This window comes from Lissotriton helveticus, chromosome 7 (assembly GCF_964261635.1).
Source record: "Lissotriton helveticus chromosome 7, aLisHel1.1, whole genome shotgun sequence".
Classification (NCBI taxonomy): Eukaryota; Metazoa; Chordata; class Amphibia; order Caudata; family Salamandridae; genus Lissotriton; species Lissotriton helveticus.
Window position 1 is genome coordinate 522,090,669 of NC_136068.1, and position 19,658 is coordinate 522,110,326.

Below are 19,658 nucleotides of genomic sequence, written 5' to 3' on the forward strand. Positions count from 1 at the left end.
ATTCTGGGTCAATCTATGAAAAGAAGCTCTGCTACTGAAATTCTCCAGTTAGGCTTAACATGTATCCACGTCATCCTCATCGGTTAGTAAACAAGCATCCTATTTGGCAGCAACATAGTGTGTGAGGTGTGTAAGACAGCTGGAGCTACGGTAATCCAGTGTCATTTTAATGATTTTGGAGGCCCTAGGAAAGACATATTTTAGGGGTCCTTTTACTTAACAAATTTGAATTTTATTACCGGTTTTCTGCTAATTCAAGAAAGTATGATGCAAAACTATACTAAATTATATATCTAAGCGAGTCACAAAAAAACAGCTGAAACGGGTCTTGCATGGGACCACAAAAATCCTTAAGATGGCACTGGGAGTCAGAAGTAGAGGTAGATATGGAGGTTGAGATAAGTAGAATAGACAGAAATCAAACAGAGAGAAAGTTTTCTTTCAAAGGGGCCTCTGGAAGGTGGGGCCCTGGGTAATTGCCCACTTTGCCCAGGCCTTAAAACATATCTCCTAAATGTTAAGAGTTAAAGCCAACAGAGGAGCTGAGAAAATCTGTTGTCAGATTGTCTGAGGTCTGACAATTACCCATGGATTACATTTTTAGGTCTCGCACCTGGCGGCGCAGCGCGAAGCGCTGTCGCCAGCGAGACTTATTGTCAGCGACTTGCCTCTCATGCGGTACAGACCGGGGCACGCGCCGATTGGGGTCTGTGGACACGCTTGTGAAGACACTCTTGCACAGACGTGCTTGCTTCCTAAGTGTGTACAGCAGGTGCACGTTAATTAGGCTTGCATGCAGTAAGTGCGCGCACACACACACACCCCCACCCCACCCCACATGATTTTGCTTTCCCTCCCTCCGGCGTTTCAGCCCACGCTCTCAGACTCGGCCTGCTCTCACCTGTTGTACTCCATCAGCGCCATTGGGTGACACAGCCTGTCCGTTCGCTGCTGCCCATTTCCTGGTGCAAGCTGGGGTGGAGCTGTAGGGGTAACTAACTATCTTTTACCATTCGTGCTATCATTACCGTCTAGTGTTTTACCGCGCAACTCCCCCTCCCCCATAGGCATTCTCTCTCTACTTTTTAAATCCCATTTCTGGTATCTATCGCCTTGTTTTCAGCACAGAAATTCCCTAGTCCCCTTCTCGGCCATCCAGGGACGTGTTTGGGGGCCGTCTTCTGACACTCTTGCACACTTCAGCAGGCTGCCTGTCTCCCAGTCCTTTACCACTTGGACCCTCCTCCTTGCTGCGCGGGCACCCTCCCGGGGCAGCCGGGACAAGTTGGCGCGAGATAGAAATGAAAAAAGAGAGGAGCGCGGGCGACTCCTGAGTAGAGTCGGGGGTGACCCCTCTAGGACTGTGCAACAGCAGGCTGTCGTGCAACTGCACTGGAGGATGGCTCGGCGGAGTTGCAGATGATTGTTGCTAGAGTCACCTGTGTCCACACAGCAGAACCTGGGCATTGCTAGAAATCTGGGTTACACTAGAGATGTGAACTGTCAGCGTCTCAGAGATAGCTGGTCTCTGTTTCTCTCGGGATACGATCAGAGAGCCTCCAGGTACTGGGCACTTTTGCAAAGATAAGGCCAAAATGATCGAATGTGGAATCTGTAATTGTTTAGTTCACTCCTATGTTTATTTGTTTTTATTCTGTTATGATTTGTTTTGAGGACGGCAAGGGGCTCTGTGTCCAAGTGTTTCGCCTACTATTGATTTCTCTGTGTTTATACCTTTACCAGCGAGTCTCTTTCCCACTTTGTGCCTGGAGCCCGGCCAGATCATGGCTTCCCTCTCTTTGGTAGACTTAAAAGTTGCCCGCCTATTTCACCCACCACTTCCAATGGCGTCTACACAGTGATTTTAAGTCCGAGCCTTATTACGCACGCATATTGTGCTCGTCTGTCCTTCGGTTTTACCTTGCCTTGCTAAGCGGCAGTTTAATATTATTTAGAATTGGATTGGCACCACTTGTATACATCCTTTGTATCCGACGTCCACACACATATCGTGTTATGCGCATTATAAACGACCTTTACTCAATAATTTTGAATCGAGACTTACTGAACCATTTTGAGTTCAGACTTCGTTTATTCCAACTTAAATTATGCGTTGTACTTTTGTTTTGCTTGTGTATCGTTAGACAGAGTGCTGTATGTCATCACATTGATCACGTTTACCACTCATGCTTCAAGTGAATTGTGTTACATTTGTTATATACAGCAACTTTTCCAAGTGTTATGAGTATTTGATTAACACACGTGTGCTAGTAGTATGGCCCTGTAATACAGCAGTACTTTTTTGGTACGACTCAGTCTGTTGGTGGTCTGGTTCATCTTGGGACTTTGGTGTTACCATTGTTTTTTAGGAAGTTTGAACATTTTGCTTCAAAATTATGAATGGTCATTAAGTGGCGATGTATTATTAAACAATGTTGTATGATTCTAGTTTTGGGGAATAAAGAAGGTAGAAGGTTTTTATTACCATTTGGTTTATTTTTAGGTTGGTTGAATGTCTATTGCAGTTTAACATGTGTGCTGTGTTGCTGGCCTTGTGGCATTTCTGAGTGGCGTTGGGACTTGCTTATGATATTTTCTTATGTGTTGTGTTGCCTATAACTTAAGTGTCGTAGGTCGTCATACACAAACAAGTATTGTCCACACACTTCCAGCCAATCTATACAAAAGACGCCTTTCATTTTTATTCCTAATCATTACTTAGGCCAGTGGCAATTCCGTCACCACCAAACCGCCATCCAACAGTGCTCCCTCAATCCACTTGAATGTACCATCTACAGAGACCTACGTGGATACAGTCATTGCATTACTATTGTGATAAACCCAAAAGATATACTGAAATAAAGTAACCTATGAAGTTAATTACTGATCTCCTACATCCACTCCGAAATGAAAAAATCCTGAAATTAAACAAAAATAAAAATACAAATACAAAAGAGATAACTTGTAATAGTCTAGCAAATGTAATGTAAATAATGTGCCTTGATGGTTGTCATTTCCTAGTATAGATGATTACGAACAAAGACACTCATTGTGATTTCTCGTCGTTATGATTTTTCTTTCAAAGCTTTAAATGCGTCCTGGCTTCCTAAAGGGTTGAAAAATTACTGTGCCCATTTTCATGTGGAAAAAAAACAGGACTCAAATACTCTTTTGTCTCCCGTACCCACTTTCCTAAGGCCCTCACTATCTTCGGCCTAGGTCCGCATGGTATGTGCCACGCCGCACCCTCAGATCATCCAACCCTAACCTACTAAAACCCCCTGTTTTCAGGTGTGTCTCAAAAGGGGGGAAATCAATCGCAGTGATATGGACCAAGGCATGGAACCAACTGCCCAATCACCTACGTTTCATTCAATCAGAAACCCTTTTCAGGGAAGCTCTGGAATCCTCGCAATGCAATAGGTCTCGCATTTGCAAGAGTTTAACCTATTAGCATTGTAAATGACAATGCCTTTTATTTAGGTTTAAAAGCCAACCCATAAATAAAAGGCATTGCCATTTACAATGCCAATGGCTCAAACTCCAACAACTGCGAGACCTATTGCATTGCAAATGCTTTTTACCATTGGAGTTGCCTTGGAAGCCTACTATAGCTACACAGGGAGAGGATACGAAAATGCACGCCTTGAGTTCAAAGTGAACACCATTAGTTTTATGGAAAACTGAAGGAACTTGAAATCGAATTGGGTTAGACAAGACCCGTATGCCAGTAGAGGGAACAGAAGAGGAGATATGTGTGTGGGTGATTCTCTTATCCATTCTTATAATCCTCAAATGTAAGAGACTGAGCAGTCTCATGTCAATAAAGGTTTGAGCATTAAAACTCAGTTCTTACAGAATGTAAAAGCCTATAGAACCTACTTAAGGAAAATAACCACCAGGCTGACACGTCCTCTAGGGGAACCCAGTTATGCACCAATCATTTCTCAAAAGTTAATTTTGTAGCCCTCCATAGGGAAAAAGAAACCATCACTTGGAGGAGAAGAGCCACGGCCGGCGGACGGCCTGGAAGCTGACACCGCCCGGGATCGTTAGCAGCATTGTGAGCCCACGTGCATGCACAGAAAACTTCCTAATTAATGGGATGGTTGGAACAGGAAATTCGAAGCAGATTATCAATACATAATTTGTAGCCCTGATGATGTCCAAGTGTGGACAAAACGCGTTGGCTGATTGATTTGTTACTATATTGTGTGGATCTAAGAATTAGATTTTTTTTTTTTAAATAAGCCACAGAGTTTGAAATTCATCAAAGACTGCCTATGAACCCTTTTTATTGCACAACACCTTTACCTGAATAATAGATCTGTTAACATTGTGACCAAGGCGCTCCTTTCAGGATAAGTTATGAATTCTTGTTGATTAGTGGCCCGGGGCGGTGGGACCATTGAAAGTTGAGCGTGGATAAACAACCCAATCGACTAAACAATATTACACACCAGTGCGCACACCTCCTAGGCCTCATCGCCTATCGAGTTGGATGAATCAAAACATTATTCTTATCACTCCATTATGGACCATCTTCAGGTTTTGTCCAGGTCTTCAATGGTGTTTTAGAAAGACACATTAGCAGCAGAATAATGTGTATAAAACTAGAACTCGAATGAGGAGGATACTTTGAGGTAAGGCAAGCATGAGGTAGATTTTCAACATGGTATAGCAGAGATAAAAAATTTGCATTTGTAGTAAATGATTGGACTCGAGGGGTGAATGAGAGTCAAACATAGCAACCACAATTTCGTGAATTGGTTTTAATATGCACATTTGCCAGTTTATAAGGAGTACTTGTGCTTAGGTTCCACTCCACCTCCATGTGTTTTTAACTGCTCAGATTTTTTATGATCTACTTCATTTTAAATGTGTATGTTTGCTGCTATGGAATGGGTAATTTTATGTGCAACAACCTCAACTTTGCCTGCTGAAAGTCTATGCAAAGGTCTATCTGTGAGTATAGGAGTGTTTATTCTTTTAAGCTTGAATCGCACTGCGCAACCATCTGAACTCATGCCGACTTGTTTCTACAGCATTGACCTCAGTATATGGAAAATGTACTTATGTTCCCACGTACTTCTCATGTGCAGTGTCATAGTTTAATGAGGCACCTAAACGTCACTGTGTATTTAGATTGCTTATTTTTTAAATGTATGTTATCTAGATGAAATGCTCTATGGAATTTTTATGGATTGTATTTACTGCTTTTATGGTGTAGACCCGAAATAAAGTATTTTTGGTGATAAACAACCACATTTTGTGCAAGGAGGGATTGTTTAATAAAACACAGTAGTATTCTGTTTTGTCCATGATTAGCCAAATGACATTTCAGTTCTTCCAGGTATTGGTGGCAACCAGGCAAAGGGCAATGGCTGATGAATAGGGACTGTCTTGTTGAAGGTCTTTTAAAAATCTGAGTGTCGCCAGCATAAATTTGAAATTTTATACTGAATGAGGAGATTACAACAACCAGGGGTCACATGTACATGCTTGGCAGTATCGGAAAGAGGGACGGGTCCTGGGGGACCTAGAGGATAACGTTGTTGTGTTTACCAGTGTACTGAACTAGTTTGACGTCTTGGTTTCTATTTGTTTGGAAGGATCGTATCCAAGCATGGGATTTTCCACAAATGGCAAAATCAGTGTTAAGGTAGGAGAGTATTTTGTGGTCAATTCTATCAAAGACCCCAGAATGATTTAATAATCGTGCTGTACTGTGGCCTTTGTCACTATGCTGAGTAACTGTTTCCTGATATTTAGGATTGCCTTTTCTGTGCAGCATTTTGGTCTGGCAACCTGAGAAGAGTTGGTCAGCTGAGAGACGGCAATGCAGCGATTTTGGCTTGGAACGCAGAGAACAAATGGCCTGTAGTTCACATGTGAACCTTTTATTTTCATGAACAGGATTTTGATAGCTTGTTTTAGCTTATTGAGCTCTGTTCCTCATTGAACAGATGTGCTGATGACTTGGAAAAAGTCTTCTGATAGGATGGAGATGAAAGACTGTTAGGTGTAGGGTTAATTGATCGAATATTGAGCCCAAGATATAGAGCTTTGTGACGACGTCTACCATCCCTGTAGGTAGTACCATACTGATGAGATGGATGGTGAGAATTGATCTTTAAAGTACCTGTTTATACATGTAGTCCAAAGGAGTGCTCTACTACTATACTGTGGTCTAAATATCGACCTCCAATAATATTGCATCCAATATATCAGCCTTACCACTATATTGCAAGTAAAGTCTAGGAAAGTGGACGAAGAGTTAAGTATAGTGAATATATGCATATCTTGCCATATAAGGAAGGCAATGACCTGGATGCAATATTTTTGTAGTTCGGTTTATTCGACCGCAAAAGTGACATGCAACCCACCAGAGGCCACCTCCCCAAGAACACGGGAGGAGATCATAGTTACAAATTATCTACATGGATGGTGTAAGAAGGGGGCATTAGAGTTAGATGCACAGCACAATCTTTCATTCTATGAGAGCAGCAACAGTTCTCAGTGACATCATTCCAAAACATTTTCTTTAGAGGAGAAATCATCTCACCAATAAATGCAATACCAAATGAAAATTAGAGGCCTACACACTTGCATTGCTTTTTATAAATAAATATATATTACCTACTGGCGGTCGCCAGTAGGTAGTTATAGTTAGGTCCTATTTTCCATAGGAAATTCACAACATTCTATTTCCAATAACTTTGGCGCCAGTTGATAAATCTTCGCGAAATTTTCAAAACTCGTGGGGCGCTCCGGTCCGCTCCTATCCTGAAAGTTTCGGGGTGATTCGGCAAGCGGGGGCCAAGAAAAAAGGGTGGTCCCAAAACATGTTTTCCCAATGCAATTTCCCATAGGAAACTTTAGACACGGCTACAGCCTGAACTGCTGAACGGAATTACCCCAAATTTAGCAAAGAGGTAGCCCTTGGTTCAGAAAGAGGCCTTTTTGTTAAATGGTGTAAATCCATTCAGTAGTTGCTGAGAAAATCAAAAGTAAATACCCATATATATCTATGGCCTTGGAGGATCCACGCACCCTCCCGATCACGAGCTGTATGCTAATTGGCTGTCAACACTCCAAACCTGGAAGTGTTGGAAGCCATCTTGTGCCTCGGTAGCCCCCTGGCCCGTCTGCAGATGGGGAACGAATTCCCCTCGAATACTGGGGGTCCCTGGGGGCCAACTATCCCACCAGGAACCTCCAGTATGCGCCAGGGGGCTGCGTTGCAGAGAGGTGTTCTGAGGCCACGCTCCTTTTTACACCTCTCTGCAACGCAGCTCTGTGGTGCTTACTGGAGGTACCTGGTGGGCTCAGGATTGAAGAGATATTAATTCCTCAACTTAAAACGCGCCACAGGGCGTGTTTGCACACATGTCACCTCAGGCCCCGCCCCCTCCCTTCACCACTGTGATAGAGGTTACAGACCTCTCACCCTAATATAACCTTTGATACACACACTCAAAAATAGAAACAAACTTTTTCAAAACAATGGACATACCAATACCACTTACAACACAACTATTCAGTAATTCAAAAATCTATACACACATCCACTCATTCACCAACAGTCCTATACAGTCACTCATACATGAACTCACTCATCATATGTACTTATACACCTATATATCCTGTTAGACAGTGACACTCATCCATAGTTACTCACACTCATAGTCAAACATGCAAACAAAGTATCAGACATCCATTAAATTGCATAAACAGTGATACACACACCACTACACTTACTGCTACAGAAACTTATACATACTTACTCTCTTAAGCAATCCCTTATACAAACACATACTAATTTATACCGGAACTCTTCCAATCTCCCACTCTCCCATACACTCACTTATATACACCAATACTCACATATACTAGTTTAAAATATATGTAGTTACTCATAAAGACACTATTGAGACTGTCATTCACTCACTAACACACCCATACACACACTCATCCACCCATACAGTCCTGCACAAGTGCGGTCTTCAACACATACAAACAGTGAGTCACTCATTCATGCATCTATGCACTACATAATATCCCCCACCGAACCATACAGACACTCAGACACTCCTACTGATACTCAAAAAAACAACTAATAACCTATATAGACACTCATGTAGCTACTTACCAACACATGCAGCCAGTTATACACAAAGTAAGAGACTGATAGATATTTACATATTTAAACATTACTCACTAACCCATGTATTCACTAAGATACGCCTAATCAGTCAGTTATACAATCAATGTTTTTAAAAAAATCATCCATTTAGACACTTATATACCCATTTATTCTTCCATCGACCTTGAGATATACATATATAAAACATTTAATTTTCAGAAAAACACACATTCACTGGATGATGTCATCAGTGATGTCACTTGAGATGTCGAGTGATGTCATGAGTGATGTAATATGTGATGTCATCAACAGTGCATTGTGGCCATGCGAGTTATAGTTAGCTGAACCAACTATAACGGTGGAATTTCAATGGTTTTGTACGAGCGAAATGTCCAACTAACTATAACGCCCCTGAAACCTATGTTTTTTTCAGTGAATATATATATATATATATATATATATATATATATATATATATATATATATATATATATATATATATATATACGATAGATAGATAGATGGATACATATATATAAAAAACGTTTATCCACAGTTGGCACCTACCAAGACTTGAAATTGAGTAAAACATGAGTGCAGTGTGCCTCAAGTGTAACACCACAAAAAAACCCAAAAAACACATCCTCACTGAGTCATAAAAGTATTAGATAGTAGGGTCTCATCGGGACTTGAAGCTTCCTTGGAAGCTTGTTTCCGGTCCAGGGAAGACATGGCTTGGCAGTTCGGGCTGGACTGTTCCCATGAGGCACAGGGTCAGACTGATTTGAATATTGCCATGTCTGAACTGGGGTGGCAGAGTGGGCTAAAGAACGGTGATGGATTAAACCCAGATCTTTTGACTGGGTGTGAGTGTTTGATTGATTGATTCAGATGCTCCGTCCATCACCACCCCCTTTTGTACCGCTTTTGGCCGCCATAAGTGTGGCAGGGTATGCTCAGACATGAGTCCCTTGCTCGCTTTGCCACTGGATTCAAGCAAGCCGGGCTGAAGACGGCTGGAATGCCAGAAACAGGTCCTCGGAAGCAGGGAAGACATGGCTTGGCAGTTCGGGCTGGACTGTTACCATGAGGCACAGGGTCATACTGATTTGCATATAGCCATGTCTGAACTGGGGTGGCAGAGTGGGCTAAATAACGGTGATGGATTAAACCCAGATCTTTTGACTGGGTGTGAGTGTTCGATTGATTCAGTACTCCGTCCATCACCACCCTCTTTTGTACCGCTTTTGGCCGCCATAAGTGTGGCAGGGTATGCTCAGACGTGAGTCCCTTGCTCGCTTTGCCATTGGATTCAAGCAAGCCGGGCTGAAGACGACTGGAATGCCAGATACCGGTCCTCGGAAGCTTGTTTCCGGTCCAGGGAAGACATGGCTTGGCAGTTCGGGCTGGACTGTTCCCATGAGGCACAGGGTCAGACTGATTTGCATATAGCCATGTCTGAACTGGGGTGGCAGAGTGGGCGGAAGAACGGTGATGGATTAAACCCAGATCTTTTGACTGGGTGTGAGTGTTTGATTGATTCAGATGCTCCGTCCATCACCACCCTCTTTTGTACCGCTTTTGGCCGCCATAAGTGTGGCAGGCTATGCTCAGACGCAAGTCCCTTGCTTGCTTTGCCACTGGATTCAAGCAAGCCGGGCTGAAGACGGCTGGAATGCCAGAAACCGGTCCTCAGAAGCTTGTTTCCGGTCCAGGGAAGACATGGCTTGGCGGGCTGGACTGTTCCCATGAGGCACAGGGTCAGACTGATTTGCATATAGCCATGTCTGAACTGGGGTGGCAGAGTGGGCTAAAGAACGGTGATGGATTAAACCCAGATCTTTTGACTGGGTGTGAGTGTTTGATTGATTCAGATGCTCCGTCCATCACCACCCCCTTTTGTACCTCTTTTGGCCGCCATAAGTGTAGCAGGGTATGCTCAGACATGAGTCCCTTGCTCGCTTTGCCACTGGATTCAAGCAAGCCGGGCTGAAGACGGCTGGAATGCCAGAAACCGGTCCTCGGAAGCTTGTTTCCGGTGCAGGGAAGACATGGCTTGGCAGTTCGGGCTGGACTGTTCCCATGAGGCACAGGGTCAGACTGATTTGCATATAGCCATGTCTGAACTGGGGTGGCAGAGTGGGCTAAAGAACGGTGATGGATTAAACCCAGATCTTTTGACTGGGTGTGAGTGTTTGATTGATTCAGATGCTCCGTCCATCACCACCCCCTTTTGTACGGCAACGAGAGACATGCAAGCCCAAGTTCACTAATTTCAAAGTAAGCTCCAACGATACTTCCCATTTGGAACATTCAAGTCTCACGACATTCATTCTCTGTTAAGCATAAACTGTTTTGGTGCTGCATCCGGGAGCTGCTTTGTGGGGGGGGGGGGGTCACTGGTACCTTTTACCGAAAGCTCCTTTCACATCTTTTGCACCTACTTCCTCCGCTAACCAGAGGTGACACGTGCCACCTGCACCCGCCCCAAAGCAGAGCCCATCTGACCTACTTATAGGCCACGAGACAGTGGAAAAGCTGTCTCTGCCTTAAGTGCACTAAACGCTAGGGTGTCTCTTATCGTGCGGGGCACCTCCTCCTCTCCCATTCTCAGGTCTGTGGTCGGCACTGGGAGATGGTGCTCCTTCTGGCCTGAGAACCATATCAAGTGCTATCGTTTTTGGATGCAAGGGTGCTGTATCCAAAAGGTACTTTGCTTCTTTTCAATTGAAAGTCCCTCAGTTTTCCATCTTTATGTCTGTTTCTTCAATTGAGGAGTAACATGTATGTCTCTGCAAAAAATTTACCCACATTTGAAAAGCAGAGCCGGGCTAGGAGTACACAAGGATTCATCAGTTCCTTATGCCTGGAGCTCAGACAATGACATTGGTAATAATTTTTTATGTGAGGGATGTAATAAGGCCCGAGTCCTGAACAGTGTACTTTGGCATTTAGGGTGAGAGTTTGTTACAGACCTTTATTATTCTGGCTCGAAGTAGAAATGCTATTTTTGTGTCCTAATTAGAGGGTATTCATCTGTGGCCGGAATATAGGCATAAGGCCAAAGCTGCCACATCTTTTTAATGTTTCAGAAAAGTTAAGTATCATCTGATTATTGAAAAATAAATATCTAGAGCTCTTACTACCAAGGGAGGAGATATAAGCATTGAAGAGACGATAAAATAGTCCCTGAAGAATACTGCAGGAGGGCTTTGAAAGGGCTGAAGGCCTACGGCTATTGATAGAGTTCTGTTGGTCAGAAATGATTTTACACAAAAGATTAAACAGCCATTTGGCCCTGTCGGACTTAGCTGTGGATGCCGAGGTCAAAGGTCTGTCACTGCAGAAAGGCTGCGGGCGACAAGCATTGTTTCCAGAGGTGCGATAGGCGAGTACCTTATGAAGAACCATGAATGATGAAAGTTCAGTCCTTCCTGAGCCAAGGTGAGGTTGTGGAAGAGGATGTAGTTCTATAATTGTTATTTCTGGGCAACTGCATTTTCGAGGTACTTCGCAGAGGGTAAGAGGTTTGGATCATGGGTTGAATTTGCTCATTTGAAGTATAACAGGAGTACACGTCTGAGGACTGTGGCTACTAGGGCTTGATTAAGACATGGTTGGTATGATGCAGAACACCAGTACATTATTAAGGGGTGCACAAATGTAGAGGGCAAGGTATTTTATTGGAGCATTTACAAGCTAGGTGCAAAAAGCGACTGAGTGCGGGACCTTTTGCAACCAACGCACTGGGCTAACGAAGGATATCCAGATGTACAGCTGCCACCACCTCGTCTTGGAAGGTGTGCCAATCGGGAAAACAACTATGAACTCACTTTGCACCTCTTTCTATTGCCAACCCAGACATGTTACAGCCTCTATCTACTTTCTCTTCGCCCAAAAATGGAAGCTATGCTCAACTAGCTAAGACTGTACGGTTCTAACTCGGAAATCAGAGATTCTAGAAAAGGAAGCTTAGGCTAGATTTTTATTACCACTCTAGGTATGTCTTTCACTTGAGGCCATTTTGACTATGGCTTTGTCACCAAAAGTGTTCCTTCATGGGCTTCATGAGGACATTTTGTGGAAAAGCATTGTTAAATAACAATAGTGTCTATCAAGTGTTTTATTTCTTTTTTTTTTGGACAATAGGCAAGTGCCAGTTGGACGCAGGAGAGAAGGGCAGATCAGAGGCTGTCAGAGAAGCTTAACGACTGTTACAAATATTCCTCATGGCAGGAAATAAGAGAACATATTTCTGAGGGTGGAGGAAAGCACCAAGTCATTCACTTTACCTCTGGGTGTAACAAAGCACTGCAAACCACTATTTTGTATTTAATTCACACCCAGTGTGAAAGTTACACAAGAAGGAACATCTTCAGTATTGTTGCTCATCACGTGCCCATGATCACTCAGTGCTAAGATTTCTCTTATGAATTGTGTAAACAGAGGAGGGGCCACCGTGTAAATAGACTACTCATACATAATACATTAGTTTAAAGAGAGGGCCTTTAGCCAAACAGAACATTAATTCCCTAGGGTTTCCAGGGATAAGGAGACCAAACATCCAACACTTGGTACTGAAGGAAGCAAATGGCAAGCCCTATAGACTGTCAGAGAAGTTAATTTAAGACGAGAACCTGATTTACAGTTGCTTGTGCCTTGTGTAGCCTCTTTCTTAGTGGACTGAAAGTTGTAATTTTGCACAAATTAAATCTCCTTTCCTAGAAAGGCTGTTTTTACAAACTAGTCTCTCAGTCTGTCATCTCTGCCATGCATATTTCAATAGCATGAATTTCATGGCCATCACCAATGCCCATGCCTACTTCAGTAGAGTTCACCTAATCCCATTCAGTTTTGATTCCTGGAACAAGATTTGCCACAATGTGTACTTACCTGTTCCTCGATGAAGCTTGCATACTCATTCTTCATGCTGTCGTTGGCTCGGAAGTTTCGAAGCGTTATGGCCATCTGTACAAGGGAAATAGGTAAGGATAAACTACTACCACAAGCAATTCCAAACAATTCATAAACATTCCCAGACCTGAGCGGTAATCTATGTCCGGAAAACTCGCACACCCACACAAATTTAAATGTTGGCACACAAGTGTTCGGTCTATAACACACAGCCATATTTGAGTATGTCTAAAAGTGCAAGACATCTTCAGCGCACATCCAAGCAAATTATGTGCAAGGGGAGACCATTGTGTGCTTCTAGGCGGAGACGTTCCTATAAAAATCAATGGTTGGAAGTGCGCAGAAGGGAAGATTGTAGCTCAAGGCTCTACACAGTGCAGAGGCTGTGCACCTGCTAGAGCACAACATATCTTCAGGAAAAGCCTAGAGCGCTGCTGGGTCATGGGAGCTCAGCCTGTGCGAAAGGAGCAGGAACCGAAGATCCAGTGTGCACACGTAGGAGGTGTTGGGTGCAGAATAACATGGGGATTCCAGTGTGCACATGACCATTCAAGGATTATGCGATGATTGATGTCACAAACTAGTGATGTCATTAACAGGCATGAATGGACGCCGTACAGGCATTCTGGGCAGTGAACTCCCAATGGGATTGTTGAAATTCTTCAAACATGACATGCTTGGAACAACTGACGGTATGCGGGGTGGCACGCCAATCTATGAGGGCAGCGTAACATGGCAGGAAGCGTAAATAAGAGGGGTGGAACAAAGGAAGATAATGGACAATGTCACAGAAGATGGGGGGACGGTCAGCATGAGCAGTAGGAAGGCTGAGGTTTGGACATCAGAGAAGGACAATGATCTGAGCTCCAGGACTCATGATGCTCTGTGCTTACTGGAACATTTATGAGGAGAGTGAAAGTACCTAATAGTGCTCATTCATGTCAGGGGGGTGGTGTGTGAGATCGAGCACAGGCAGATGCTGTGCTACAAGTTCTGTGCTATTACCAACATTTCTTGATGTACTCAGAATAATACTGTTCATTACTGATTACTTAAATGGAGTGGTCAGTGAAAACCTGCATCCTTCATTCTACAGATAACACATTTTACTCTTCACATGGCAGCAGGATTGGCAACAGAAAAGAGCTATATTAGCTCACCATTATGTTTCTGTCTCCTTCTAGGGATAACGTCATTGGCTGGGAGCTCAAGATACCTTATAGGGTAAAACATGGAAAGGTAGGATGCTGGAAAGGAGGAGAATAACAGGGATAATGACAGCTATAATGACAGGAAATAAAAGAGGTCTTAGAGGAGAGGGTAAGGGAGGGGGTTAGAGAAGAAGAACTCTAGAAGAGTGGAGAGATATCTGCCACAGAACAGAAAAATACATCTATACAGATAGGAAAGAGAGCTAGAGAACAACAACAGAGACATCTAGATAATTAGACAGACAAGCAGAGGAAAGGAGAGAAAAATGGCACCCGTTCAAAGTGTATGATGGACAGGCAGAACAGATATCCAAGGACAAAGCATACAGGCTGTTGGAGCTGGGAACAGCATGGACGCAAAGGATGTTGTTCATAACAGAAAACAAAAGAACAATACACATTACCTCCAAAGGGGACGAAAAGCTATACTCGTTTTTCTTTATCAGCTCCACAAATTTCTGGAGGAGAGGAGAATGAAAAAAGCCACAAATGAGAGCACAATCACAACTCTGAAACCAAAAACATATGCATATTCTGCTAGTGTAAGGCAGTGAAGGGAAACATTTTGATCAGTGCTGGGCAAGGACAGAAGCAACAATAAATTGTCTATTGAGTTACTATCGCCACAGTTGCATCATATCATTTGGACATTTCTAGCTTTAAAAAGACGCTACTTTAATATCAAAACAGATAAAGCTTTCTTTAAATGAGTACACACATAAACATAAAAGCAGATAGATGTGGGTCTGAGTCTCCAATACTCTGTCAGTGGGATGGCTGCTACACCAAGAAGAGCATCAGACACTGTGTATACGAAGAATGCCATTTCCCCTCCTTCATCTCTATTACAAGGTACAGAATAGACTCAGTCATTCCATGCATTACGGTAATGACGGCAAATGTCTTGTGTTCCTTTAAGGTTAGAAGACTACTCCAGTTCTGTAGGAGAGGAATTTCCGTTCCCCATTTAGCGGCTAATATGGTGGTATGTTGTCAGTACTGTCCATTTCCCATATACACTAGACCAGGCGCTAGTGGGCCATTCAAAACAAAGCACTGGGCCAAGGCAGGCTGCAGAGTCTTCCTCAGTGGCTAGGTAGATGGGTGGACACAAGAATTGTCGTGACCCAGAAGCCAAGGAGAGACATGCTTCTGAGTTGGGAGCACAGCGACATAGAAGTAGTGAGAGTCACCGGACTCGTCCCCATTTTAAAAGCATATTGAGGACCAGTAGCAAGAAAGTAGCAACCCTTCCTCCGAAACCAAACTAGACAGCAAGTGGGGAAACAGGAGTCAATTTATAAGACGGTGGTAAGTGATATCAGCATTAAGAGGAAAGAAAAATAGATGATTGGATAGAGGACTACTGCAGGAGAATCAATCGGTTATTTTGGCTCTAGTTTTGAGGTTGAATTGAATACTAATATATTTTCTACAAATTGATTAAGATCCCCACCATGTACAAGAAGAAGTGTTTATTGTGCCCTGAGGTTCATCGAAGTGCAAAATAAGAAAAATCTCACTGATACAATCGGTCACTTCGCTCCCTCACTCCACCACATCTTTATCACGTGGTTTGTTCACATGCTATTCAATTATTAATCTCAGATTCTAGATAGTGGTAAGTAGGGCATAAGTGCAGTTGATGCCACTTAGGAGCAGAGCTCCGCCACAAACAAACCCAATTTTATGCTTCCAGAAGACAGGTGATGGCTTACATGAGTGATTGAAAGGACTGGGTAGCTGCACTGAATCTGAGAATTGCTTTGTTTCCCTTTGTAGAGCCTTGATCCTTGTGCCAACCGACTGACTACATAACAGCGCCATAGAGGCCTCGCGGCTCCAGAAGAAATCCTGCAGTGATGCGACCGGGCCTTCACAATAGTTTCGAGCCCTGACAACCTCTCGTGATGTAGAAGGTGAAAACTAGGTTTTTAGTGCCACTGTGAGACATTGATGCTTAACTACAATGTAGCTTTATGTGGCCTGGTGCTGAGCGTGGGCCTCAGTTACAGATGAACATTTCTCTGATGTACAACATGGTGATATCAAGTGCCAGTAAAGCTCATCTCCTGGGGTTCTAAGGTGATTTCTACGTGCAGGATTCTAATGTTTTTTAACATATTCACAAAAAATATAAAACTCGGGCGTGTCAATGATATGCTTTCGATATGATGTGACAGATAAGTAGCATCGAGATGACGATTTACATCCTGGCAGAGATGTCCTAGGCCCACAAAAAGAGGATTCTCCAAGAGATAATCGGTTTGCATTTCATTTATATACTCTAAAAACTTCAAGACCTTAAAAATGGTGGAATCCAGAGATAAAGATCTCAAAGAGCAAAAAACAGGAAATAAAAGAACGAAACAGGATCTGCCTATCCCAGACTTCAAAGGTTGAACATCCTACATGATCTCCAACAAAGTACAAAATTAAATACGGAGTTCATGCAAAATAAAATGAGGTTTGAGGGGTGATGTCAAAGCACTATCAAGCAGGATTGACGAGGCTGACTGAAGAATAAGCCAGACAGAGGATTCTCAGTCTGCATTAAAAAACTTAATCAGAAAAGCCTTATAAAAAATGGTTGAAATCCAGGAAAGAGAGGACACGGAATTGGATGGCAGGAGTAGAAGGAGAAACCTTAGAATATTCAGCCTGCCAGAAAACGTGAAAAATGGCAAGCTTCTTACAATTATGGAGATTAGATATGCACACAGGCTATCCACCAGGCTCACCAAATTCTAAATCACCTTGGGTCCTTACATTCAGACTGTTTAGATTTCAATATTTGGAACTCACTCGACCAGATGAATAGGTCAAAGATAGGAATATCCCAGGACTATGCCAAGGCGACGGTAGTATGGAGGAAATGCTCCCTGTCTTTAAGACCTGAGTTGAAATAGCATAATATTCTTTTCTCATTTGCTGGTCCTTTGAAAATAGGACTAATACATGAAAGAAAAGGCTTCGTTTTGAATGAACCAGCAGAATTGGACGCCAAGAAATATCTATATCAAATTCAAATGGACATTTAAGTTTGTATCAGGATGGTCTGATAAATTCTACTCTACTTTGTATTTCTGTTATGCTCATGTTGGAATCATTTCAGGACCTTTATACTTTGTAGGCTGGAAGGCATTGTTAACATCCTGTAAATGTGTGGCTAACTATGTGTGTTGACTAGGCTACAATCATTGAAATATTGTATGGAAACAGTGTTTCCACAGCTTCCTAACCACCTTCTGTGGATAATTTCGAACATAAAGTGACAACTGTGGGCGCAATGCTCTTGTAAGGGGAGAGTTTCCAAGCATCTTCTCTGGAATTTTTTGTTTGTTGCCGAAGTTTTGGTAATAGTTACTTGCTCAAGTGAGTTCTTATTTAAATCAGCTTTGCCTTCCCTTTTTGATTCGAGTCACAAATCAGTATATAGCACAGATGTTTATTCATCGATTCATTCCTCCATGTCTTGTTTTTGGCATCTCTAATGATTTAACTTAATCATATAGGAATAATTCTGTTTTTTTTCATAACATCTCTGATTCTCATATTACTTATGTTTGTTCGCACCTTTGTTCTGATACTATTAATCCCAAACCATGTTATTGAGCAATTCAGCAGTTATTCGGTTTTTGTGGTTTGTTTCATAAGCTGGAGTTGGTTCTGCCAGAGGCCTCTTAAGGCAGCCACTGCCTTGTAGTTATAAAAGAAGGAATGTTGGGTGGGTGAATGGGGGAGGGGAGGGCAAAGTTTGATGGATCTTAATATTATCATTTTACTTATGCGTTTCCTTTCTCTTTTCTCTCCTCTCTCATATTGAGCTCTTTCTTAGTCAATTAAAAACAGGCTCTTACTTACATTTCCCGTGATTGTACATCCATATGCTATATAACTCCCACTGATTTCCCTTGGAAAAAGGCTCATATCTCATGCCACTGATGCATCTGTTTTGAGTACAACAATATAACTCATACATCATTATTCTCCAATTCCATACAACCATATACAATGTAGACCTTACAGATATAATTATCATCCTGTCTATTGCCGCAGTACAGTTGCAAATCACAACCCATCCATAGCCCAGGGCACACAAACGGATTAAAGTAATATTGCTGAATACTAAGGGAAATAATCGTCCGGTTAAAAGGAAAAAAGGTGTTAGACTACTGTTGTAAATCCAAAGGCGACTTTATGCTACTCTGTGAAACAAGAATTGGGGAGAATGAATCCCAACTTATGCTCTATTCGGGGTGCGAAACTGTCTCACTGTTGCCGGCTCATAAAAAGAAGAATGGTGTGGTCACAATGATTTTCAAAAATGCTGACATCAGCTGTCTGGAAAATACAGATGACAATGACGTCAGAAGGCTATCATCTAAACTTTCTAAAGACAAATCAGTGTTCTATATGGCCAACATCTATGCCTCGATAGGAGATCAAAGCGATACAAAAGGGGATGATGGACGGAGCGTTTGAGCAAATCAAACACTCACCCCCAGTCAACTGATCTGGGTTTAATCCATCACCATTCTTTAGCCCACTCAGCCACCCCAGTTCAGACATGGCCATATGCAAATCAGTCTGACCCTGTGCCTCATGGGAACAGTCCAGCCCGAACTGCCAAGCCATGTCTTCCCTGGACCGGAAACAAGCATCCTGGGACCGGTTTCAGATTCATAATCCTCATCAGCCAGGCTATCTTGAATCCAGTGGCCAAGTGAGCAAGGTTCTCACGTCTGAGCATACCCTGCCACACTTAGGGCGAACAAAGCAATACAAAAGGGGATGATGGACGGAGCGTTTGAGCAAATCAAACACTCACCCCCAGTCAACTGATCTGGGTTTAATCCATCACCATTCTTTAGCCCACTCAGCCACCCCAGTTCAGACATGGCCATATGCAAATCAGTCTGACCCTGTGCCTCATGGGAACAGTCCAGCCCGAACTGCCAAGCCATGTCATCTCCTTGCTCACTTGGCCACTGGATTCAAGATAGCCTGGCTGATGAGGATTATGAATCCGAAACCGGTCCCAGGATGCTTGTTTCCGGTCCAGGGAAGACATGGCTTGGCAGTTCGGGCTGTACTGTTCCCATGAGGTACCACGTCCGACTGATTTGCATATGGCCATGTCTGAACTGGGGTGGCTGAGTGAGCTAAAGAATGGTGATGGATTAAACCCAGATCAGTTGACTGGGGGTGAGTACAGCACAAAGAAGAACGGGTGAATGGGGAAAGTTTGCGCTGGAAAGAAAAATGTTATTGACAAGAAACAATATTTGGTAAGCTCAAAAAGGATCAGATACCGGTCACCCAACCAGGATCAAACAAAATGCGACTCCAAAGGGGCCACGTTTGTACAATTAAACCATGAACAT

The 19,658-nt window shown here is 42.9% G+C and overlaps 1 protein-coding gene across 1 annotated transcript in view; it reads right to left on the bottom strand.

Annotated features, from left to right (window-relative positions):
- Positions 1-19,658, bottom strand: part of RNF112 (ring finger protein 112) — a 224,447-nt gene that overhangs the window by 17,284 nt on the left and 187,505 nt on the right. Inside the window, exons 12-13 of the mRNA XM_078652573.1 lie at positions 14,676-14,729; positions 13,040-13,114 (exon numbers count right to left, since the gene is read on the bottom strand). Coding sequence (XP_078508699.1) covers positions 13,040-13,114; positions 14,676-14,729 — 129 coding nt within the window. The remainder of the gene's footprint in view (positions 1-13,039; positions 13,115-14,675; positions 14,730-19,658) is intronic.